Source organism: Ciona robusta, chromosome 6, assembly GCF_009617815.1.
Source record: "Ciona robusta chromosome 6, ASM961781v2".
Lineage (NCBI taxonomy): Eukaryota > Metazoa > Chordata > Ascidiacea > Phlebobranchia > Cionidae > Ciona > Ciona robusta.
Genome location: NC_143240.1, coordinates 2,304,344 through 2,313,349, shown reverse-complemented (window position 1 = coordinate 2,313,349; position 9,006 = coordinate 2,304,344). Strand labels below are relative to the sequence as shown.

At 34.2% G+C, this 9,006-nt stretch overlaps 2 protein-coding genes across 3 annotated transcripts; one reads left to right on the top strand and one right to left on the bottom strand.

The window, feature by feature from the left end:
* The first annotated feature begins 894 nt into the window (after positions 1 to 894).
* Positions 895 to 6,072, top strand: LOC149734869 (sulfotransferase 2A1-like). Of its 2 annotated transcripts, none has more exons than XM_089879683.1 (7): positions 895 to 2,754; positions 3,163 to 3,276; positions 3,621 to 3,730; positions 4,076 to 4,217; positions 4,440 to 4,555; positions 4,712 to 4,886; positions 5,414 to 6,072. In XM_089879683.1, the coding sequence occupies exons 1-7, from the start codon at positions 2,493 to 2,495 to the stop codon at positions 5,515 to 5,517; spliced, it is 1,023 nt and encodes a 340-aa protein (XP_089735809.1). In that variant the 5' UTR covers positions 895 to 2,492; the 3' UTR covers positions 5,518 to 6,072. The 2 variants fall into 2 exon arrangements, with proteins under 2 accessions (XP_089735809.1, XP_089735810.1); XM_089879684.1 differs by having other exon boundaries at positions 901 to 2,754; positions 4,712 to 4,883.
* Positions 6,073 to 6,130: 58 nt separating this feature from the next.
* On the bottom strand, positions 6,131 to 7,212 carry LOC149734868 (uncharacterized). Its single transcript, XM_089879695.1, has 3 exons — positions 7,018 to 7,212; positions 6,820 to 6,938; positions 6,131 to 6,534 (listed from the first exon to the last, which is right to left on the bottom strand). The coding sequence occupies exons 1-3, from the start codon at positions 7,122 to 7,124 to the stop codon at positions 6,398 to 6,400; spliced, it is 363 nt and encodes a 120-aa protein (XP_089735821.1). The 5' UTR covers positions 7,125 to 7,212; the 3' UTR covers positions 6,131 to 6,397.
* Positions 7,213 to 9,006: the final 1,794 nt, after the last annotated feature.

Below are 9,006 nucleotides of genomic sequence, written 5' to 3'. Positions count from 1 at the left end.
TATACTATAGCAATAGTACTGTGTGGTAAGGTAGATACAGTTAGCACATAGTATACTACATTACTTAATTGTTTTAACAAATAATAACACAATTTTAGAGTCGTAAGGTTACAGTTATATAACCCATTGAATGTCCTTTGTTTACTACCGAATGGGGCGAGAAATGAATGAAAACGTACCATCTTACCCCAACCTACCATATTAACTCAGATACTGTCTGTACATTAAACTTAGTTCTTACAGTTACACTAACTAGAGTATAAAATCAACTACCTGTTAACAGTATCAAGCTAGGTAGAGAACTACTTTATTCTCGTCTTGTTCACAACGCGACTGCGTATCTGTATGCCTGCAGCCGCTTACGAGGTAAAACAGAAGCAGAATTAATAATTACCTCAACCAAAATGCTCAAGGAAACGAAGTATAATTAGGAGCAAGTGAAAATGAATTGAAAACGTCCATATAAAAACAGTAGCGCAACGGAAAAGGAATATCAAATAAATATAGTGGGAGGGATTTGAAAGTTGAATGCATGACTTGTTTTTTCTCGCGTGGCATTGACAGTCGTTATAACACGGTGTTCTGTTATATATACACCTTGCGTGCCTGCTTACTATAAGTTACCACATATGTAACTTTGTGGGTGTTTATTAACATTAACTTTTATAGTGATGTAATTTTCAGACATGCTTTAAACTGCATAGACGTATAACAATACCACACGATGATCTGTGGGATTAAAATTTCATGCTCTAGTTGGAATTTCAAACCAACAGCATGACGTACTAGGACTTTATTAAATCAAATTTTAAATTTTGGTTGTTATATATATATATATATATATAATAGATTGAAGTAAGATTATTTATGTTTTTATTCTCTTATCGTCCGATTTGGTAGTAAACAAAGAATATTTACAGAATTATATATAACTGTATCTTCACAACTCTGAAATAGCGTTGTTGGTTGCCAAAAAACATACTTGTATAGAAATAACGGGATATTATTTGCTAACGGTATCCATCTTACTCCACAGTATCATATATAATGTGAATGTAACGTGTGTTTAATTCGCTATATGTTAAAACTGATTTAGCTTTACGATAAGCATACGAGTTAGTTTAGTTAACCACTATTGTGTTTCTTGTTTAAAACCGCAGTTGCGAGCAGTCAAGCGGCAATAAAGCTGAGTCAAACGTGCAGAAGTTGAGTTCTGAGAATTCTGTTTCAAACTGTTGTGAAAACATGCTGTTTCAAACTGTTGTGTAACACTATATATAACACTATATATTCTGTGTGTAACACTATATATTCTGTTTCAAACTGTTGTGTAACACTATATACTATAGACTAACAGTATATAAGCAATAAGTCAAATAGTATATCATGTTTAGCGTTGGACTCTAGCCACGAAAAAGTAAACATGGATTTAGATCTGGTACTACAGTGTTTTTTGTAGCACTAATTCTAAATCTATGTTTACTTTTTCGCCCTTACTGTATTTCTTTACACAAGAATCGTTCTACACTATGAGCACCAGATCAGGGTCAGACCAGCGGAATTTATTACAGTTAAAAATAGATTTGTTTCGATTATAATTATCAGACGAAATATGTTGTTACACATTTTAGCAGTCAGTTCAGTTTATAACTATACAGTCTTCACTATTAGCGTTCGAAACGCTGTCAAAATGATGTTTATTTACAGGAATTGACAATATAGGAAGACATATACGATGAAATAATTGGCTACGCTTTAGTTTAGTATTTCCGAAATGGACTGTTTAGTTACCCATACACGATTTTGGGTATTTCAGGAGACAAATATCAATGTGTGTGTTACTATAAACACATAACAGGTTTATATCATTTATTAGCGAATGTATTGTATATTACATAAGTTAAATATTGTATCGCACATTAGTTTATAACTTTTATTCAGGCCAAGTTTAACGACTGCAGCAATAAAATTCCCAGCAGTATATGGCGCACTCTAAGCTTGTATGTTGTAATATAGAAAGTGTATATTAGCCTATGCCTTATATATAAATCCTATATGGCCCTGTACGGCGTGCGCCTATAGTTGTATATACTATACAGTAGAAAGCGAAGGTAGTAAGTCGATATTGCATTGTCCGAAATATATGATCGATTTACGAAGCAATCAATTTGAGCCCTTTTAAAAAGCGCTGTACGGGGTTTTACGTACAGTGAGCGTGAGGTGAATGTTGTGTAGGAAGAATTTTATAATTTGGCAGTGAGCATGAAATGTGCGAATATACCATGTGTCTGGTTATATGAAGACACCCATGTTTTAACTTAACAGTAAGCATTAGTAGTGAAAAGGCACCATGTGTGTCTGATGTATAAGAAGACAACCATGTTTTAATTCAAGAACAGTGAGCATGAGGTGTATGAATACACCAACGTGTGTCTGGTGTATAAGAAGATATGTAATGCCTTTAACTAGTTTAGTCAAATAGGCCAAAAAATATGAATGTATCTGACGAGCTACGCGAAACGTACACAAATATGATTACTGAAGTTAGCAACCTCGCCCAGGGTCCTAAATCCCTCGAAAAACACGTCACTGAGTTAATAGAAAGCTTAATTGAAACCGAAGTGCACCCGGAAATCGAAGAATGGAAAAACAGAAGATTTTTTCCCGGATTTCGAGCAAAAACTGCCAAGTTTTGTTACAATGATTGGCATCCTAGAAAAGGAGACGTTGTAGTAGCTTCGTTTTTGAAAACTGGTAAGTGCTGGTTTTAATTGTTACACCAAAAAAGTAGAAATTTTGTTAAATGAAATATAGAGTACTATGAAGTACATGTTTGTGAAAAGATTATAGCTCGTCCGCCTTTAGCCCAGAGGTTACGGGTTCAAAGCTTGACGCTGCTAACATTATGTGTTCTAAAGCAAGTTACTTAACAGCAATTGCTCCAACCGAGTTTTCACCTATGAGTTGTATAAAATGACAGCCATACATGAAAAAAAAAACAAAAAAAAAGAAATTTCAACAAATAATCTTCTACAAAGTTGCACACGTGGTAACAAGTAAGCGAGCACGAGGTGTATAAAACAGAACACCCGTAATATAATGACTGTCGTTGCTTTGACATGCGAGGATAAGTAAGTTACATATTTCAATTCATTCAAACAGGTACGCACTGGGTTAGAGAAATAGTTCGACAACTTTTCTTTCAACATGATGCTACACTTATTGAAGAAACGAAGAAAATTGGATTCTTTTATGCCTATTTGGAAACTGGATCGCGTAAGTATAAGACGCCACGGCAAATGGGTTATCGTGTCTGTCTTTGGCCTAGGCCCTAGAGAATTGGTTTGAGGCTTAACAACGCTACCATTACGGGGATTGGAGCAAGACACTTATAACAGTAATTGCTTCAACCCAGTGGTCACTTATGAGTGATTTAAATTGTCGATCAAATACATTAAAAATGTAAAAGAAATATCACCCACATAGTTACATACATCGTTACTTGTAAGCGGCACGGTGTGTATAAGACAGAACAATATGTTATATAACGACTGTGGTTGCTCCGCCACCCCAAAATAGACTAATGTACAATTTTCACGAACAATCTTACGTTTTTACAGCTTGCAAGTTCGAAATAATGGACAATCTGCCTTTTCCTCGGCGAATATTTGGAACACATATGCCAGCTGAGCTACTTAACGTGAAAAACTACATTGAAAAAGGTGTTAAGGTACAATAACATTGTTGTTATAAACCTTGTACACAGTGATACCGTACTATAGACAGAAACATAACAGTTTAAACCAAAAGGTTTCACGTTTACAAAAACTGGTGAATTATCATGACACAACGGTTGTCCAAGGGTTATAGGTTCGAGGCTCGACGTTGCTACCATCGTGGACAAGTTAATATTAGTGCAAGACACTTATAACGGTTATTGTTCTAATCCATTGCTGGTCCTTTATCGGTTATTTATATCTTTTAACATGATGGAGAATACCAAATTATAAAACAATGAAGAGAAGGGAATTATCAACATAGCGACAGTCAACATATCAAAACTATTCCCTTTCAGATCATATACGTCTACCGTAACCCGAAGGATCAACTCGTTTCATTTTACCACTTCATGCGTTCTATGCAGTTTGCTGAGCCAGAAAAATGGGAAAAACTGTTCCCAGGAACTTGGAACGAATTTTTTGATGCATGTACAGCAGGTAAAACACGAGCCTTTTAAAATTGTTTTGGTTTTTTACTTATAATATTAATCTATAGACTTCTGGAGTAAAATGGATACCGTTAGCAGATTTTTTCCAGATATTCTAATCGTCTTTTAACAGTTAACAATGCTCTTTGCAGTTTTAAGGGTGTTTACGCATTACAACTTACTCCATTTTACATATAGATTGACACCTTATATAAATACTTTGTAATTTAAGGGGAACAGCCGGTTGGTTTAAAACAAGGAGAAAGCTACGTAGATCATATTATGTCTTGGTATAAGCATTACGATAACGATGGTGTGCACTTTGTAAAGTACGAAGACTTGAAAAAGGTGGGGCAATGTTTTTATTTTGTTATTGACGAATAAATGAATGTAACTGGTTTTATCCTTGATGGGTGGGGCAACGGCAGTCGCTATAACATGGGTGTTCTGTTTCATACACCTCGTGTTCGCTTACAAGTTACCATGTATGTAATTTTACTATAGGACCCACACGGCTATATTTCACGCATCGCTGATTTCGTTGACGTCACAGCGACGAAAGATGACGTCACAGCAGTGGTGACGAACACGTCATTTAAGAATATGAAAGAAAAAGCTGAAAAGGGAGAAACAGCCGCGCAGGCTGGAGAAAAAATATTGTCCATTTTTAGGAAAGGTGGTGAGATCTATATGTAATAAAGTATTGAATATATTTAAAGGTCATTTTGTCCAAATACATTTTTTGACTTCCATTTACATTATATGAAATCCGTGTTTTAAATTTTAAAAGTGTAATTTAATTTTTTTGGCCAAATGTTTCGTTTAAAAGCAGATTTCCAAAAAAACAACTCGTTTCACAGAAATATCGTTTAAAACAAGTTTATAACTGGATAAACAAGTTTAGGTTACCGAAATAGCGCCATACATTTCTCAGCACTAGTAGTAGATTGTAACGTTATGTACGTTCTGCTTGGGTTAGAGACATGGTCTTATAATTCATATGTTCTGTTTTAAATTAAATGCCCATTCTACGTATTTGTAGTAGCCTGTTACTTATAGAAAAAAAATTTTGTACCAACTGTGGAAACTTATCTTTATAAGAAATGTCAACTTAGATTTATCTATGCGCGACAAATTTCGTTTCCCTTTAATTCGCCGTAGTACTTGTTTCTTAAATTACCTATTTAACAAAAACAATTGTTTTAGGCCAGACTGGTGGCTGGAAAAACCAGTTTACGGTCGCACAGTCGGAAAAAGTCGATAAAATGTTCGAGAAACTGAAAGACACCAAGATATCATTTAATTATTAGTCGAATATTAGTTACGTACTGAATAAACTGAAGAAGTAATACAGTAGGGTGAGGAAGATGGGACACCTTTTCATTTTATTTCTCGTCCCATTTTGTAATAAACAAAGAACATTCAAAGATTATTAAACCGTATCCTCACAACTCCCATAGACCGTTGTTAATTGTTTAAAACACGATCAGGATATTTGGATATTATGTGCTAAAGTTGTCCCGTCTTTCCCCCATCCCACTATGTAAAAACCAACCGTTGAAAAAGTACTGAAAAACAGATTTCTACGTTTTTTTTTGGTCAAGATTTATCATTTTCGACTTGCTTTTACATTATATGTAATCTACAATTTATATTTTGTTGGTATTTTTTAAATGTTATAATTTATCATTATCATACGACTGTTTTTTCTGACTTATAATACGAGCGTGAATGTCAAAGTACAATTTTAACCTTCATTTTACACAAGGCCCAGACTTTGCAAGTACATAATATATATAATATACCAATGTTTTTTCGCTGTCTTTACATTTTGAAGCCAAAATAATAAAAGTCATTTTAAAGAACTGTTTGGGTTTTTCATAAGGAAAATCACTTCAACCATACATAGATATATAACATCAGTGTTTTTCGTATTTGTATTTTATTCACAGCGCTACAGGAAAGTAATTAAAGACACAGAGAGAAAAAACAGTTTTTAAAAACTTGTAAATAATTTACATAAATAAACGAAAAAGGTACAAAAAGCGCGAAAAGTAAAAAATTAAAGAATAAAATAATGAGCTTGCGTTGGCAGTGCGGATTGGCCTCTGACGTCAAAAAATGTGACATCATAACTCGTGACGTCACAACTACGACGTCACAAGTGGTATTACGAAATATTTGAAGGGTCTAGCATCGTAAAAGATAGCAGATCTCACACGTGACACGTGGGTATACTCTGTGACGTTGCAAGTAGTAAACAGAGCGCTTTGTGACGTCATGGAGTTTAGATTGTGACGATAATGATAATAAAGTTTGGAGAAGCCCTGGAAAATAATTAGATTTTAATTCCACTCTATAATTTTAGGCACATGAATAAATGTAACATTTATTGTCGCATGGCGGGGCAGCAACGACAGTCGTTGTTACACGGGTGTTCTGTTACATACATCTCATGTCAGCTTATACGAGTTCAACGTTTATAACCTTATGCTCTCTGTCAAGCGTTCAATAAATTGTGCGAAAATTTTTTAAAACGCATAAAAAAATTATCACACAAGCATTTTTTAGGTTTAAAGATTAAGGACTAATTTTTCTGAATATAAACGTACCTTCTGCTGATATACTGCGCTGGTATCGTACTCGGGCCCCACAGTTTGGGCGGATTTCACTACAGGCACGGTGAACACGTCTGGTACAGCTCCAAGAATCTATACCAAGTTGCATACGTCTAAAAAAGGGAAAAATAGTTATTTTTGGTCGATTTTTGAGATTTTCAAAACAATGCGTATAAAGCTAACCTAGCGTACCTCGACCAAATGTGCCTTGACCATTTGTTCGCTGGGAATGCAGCTTGTGACGTAATAAAGAGTGAGAAACATAGAATTGTGACGAGAATTGCAAATTTTGAATTCATCTTTTTATACCGGACTTTTTTCTCAAAAAATAACAGAAAAATTTTTCGTAATTTTCTCGTAAATCTGGAAAAGAAAGTTGGTAAATAAAAACTGTACATAACATAAATGATGTATTTCAATTAATCTATACCAAAATAACACTTTTTTATGCACTTCTGCAAATCTACAAAATGCACAGTTTTAACTATAGCATCTGCCTATATCCTAAACCCTTTTAAAGATTTGGTTGTTCTCTGGTCGTTTTCTTGCTTTTACCTGACTAGTTGTCAGATCGTTGTTAAGTTTTTACTGAAATCTGGATCTATTTATGCGAAAATCATTTTTTCCTTTTCAGTTTTCTCGAGAAATTAAAAACAACACGCAGGGCATTTCTCTAGACCTGTTATTATCACAACGATTCAGTGTTCGAGATAGACAGCCTGCACAGGGCGGAACTAACCGCCGTGAAGATAAAACGAAATGACTTTTTTTTCTGAAACGATTTTTTATATTTTTTCTTATGTTGTGTGATACAATAACTTTTTGCAGTGTGTGTTTCGGTGTAAATAGGTTATGACTCAAAATTTAGCAATAAATTATAAAACTTCTGCTTTCAAAAAATAAACGTAAAATCAAAACATCCCATTTTTGCGGTCAGGATTTTCACAGGTCATCGGGAAATTTCGGGTATTTTCGGATCCGAAATATCTTAAGTTACCCAACCCCTAGTGTGTTTATTTTTACGTCAAATTGCCCAAAAGCGTGCGAAAATTGGTCATGATTTTCATATTTGTGGTAAAAAAGTTGGGGTCGCCCATATAATCACAGGTCAAAGTTTTTAACTAAAGTTGAACGACCGTTTAGGGGCCGGAAACTTGAGAAAGAATTTAAATGACGGGCTAAATAAACTTCTTAAACTTTCCCGTGTAACTTACACGTTTGGTATAACCTCTATTTAGCATTATATCCTGTTTTTCTATCATTTATTGCATTTTTAACGTTGGATATATAGTTGGGTAAGATGTTTTCAGTCTCTTTTATCGTCCTATTTGGTAGTAAACAAAGAATATTTACATAAATGTTATATGCCCGTATCCTCACGACTCTAAAAGATCGTTTTTACTAGTTAAAAATGGCGATTGTAAAATGTGCGATATCATTTGCTAACGGTATCCATCTTACCCCACAGTGCTATACAATTTAAAATAAAAAAATTCAAAACTGTAAGCGTGACACCGGAAATACAATTGAAAAAGTCCGAAATAATTGAATAATATATTTGAGTAGGGTGATGGTCCCACGTTTTATGACTCATATTTCAACACAACACGTAAGGTGTACCCAGACTGTACGAGACCTGAGTCATGCAAAAATAAATCCCATTACACTATAGCCTTTCAATAAAACTAGTTTACATATTTACTAATTATTATTATGATAAATAGTAGCATAAACCGTCTTTTTAATACCCCGTAATTAGTGGTTAAATTGTGGTGTATCATAGGCTTAAGTTTCGCTTGCTTTTATATACATTGCAGCTTATTTTAGCTCTAGATTACAGAGCGGACTAAAATTACCTAAAACTGCCGGATTTAGAAATACGGTAAGCTATACGTGGTTCACTAACAGTATGCGTAAAAAGATTACGATCTGTATAAATGCCCAAAGGGGATAAAATGCACGGACAAAGTTAAAATTTTGCTCAGCTAAAAAGTAGATTCTGCAAAACGTTTAAAAATTTGTAGAAATGACATTTTTGTGGCTCGTAAGTAAAAACTAGCGATTTTACGGGAAATTTTAAAACGGTTTCGCAGGTTTTATTTCCAAATATCCATGTTTTGTGTATTTAAAGTATACAAATAGATTGATTAACTTTTGTGGCACTTTAAAATAAATAAACAT

Bases quoted from the DNA above. Each gene is read 5' to 3' on its own strand.
- LOC149734869 (XM_089879683.1), top strand. From the start codon at position 2,493: ATGAATGTATCTGACGAGCTACGCGAAACGTACACAAATATGATTACT. The intron at 2,755-3,162 runs GTAAGTGCTGGT...TCATTCAAACAG, and splicing joins AGCTTCGTTTTTGAAAACTG to GTACGCACTGGGTTAGAGAA. The intron at 4,218-4,439 runs GTAAAACACGAG...TTGTAATTTAAG, and splicing joins TTTTGATGCATGTACAGCAG to GGGAACAGCCGGTTGGTTTA.
- LOC149734868 (XM_089879695.1), bottom strand. From the start codon at position 7,124: ATGAATTCAAAATTTGCAATTCTCGTCACAATTCTATGTTTCTCACTC. The intron at 6,939-7,017 runs GTACGCTAGGTT...TCCCTTTTTTAG, and splicing joins TCAAGGCACATTTGGTCGAG to ACGTATGCAACTTGGTATAG. The intron at 6,535-6,819 runs GTACGTTTATAT...ATTATTTTCCAG, and splicing joins GCGCAGTATATCAGCAGAAG to GGCTTCTCCAAACTTTATTA.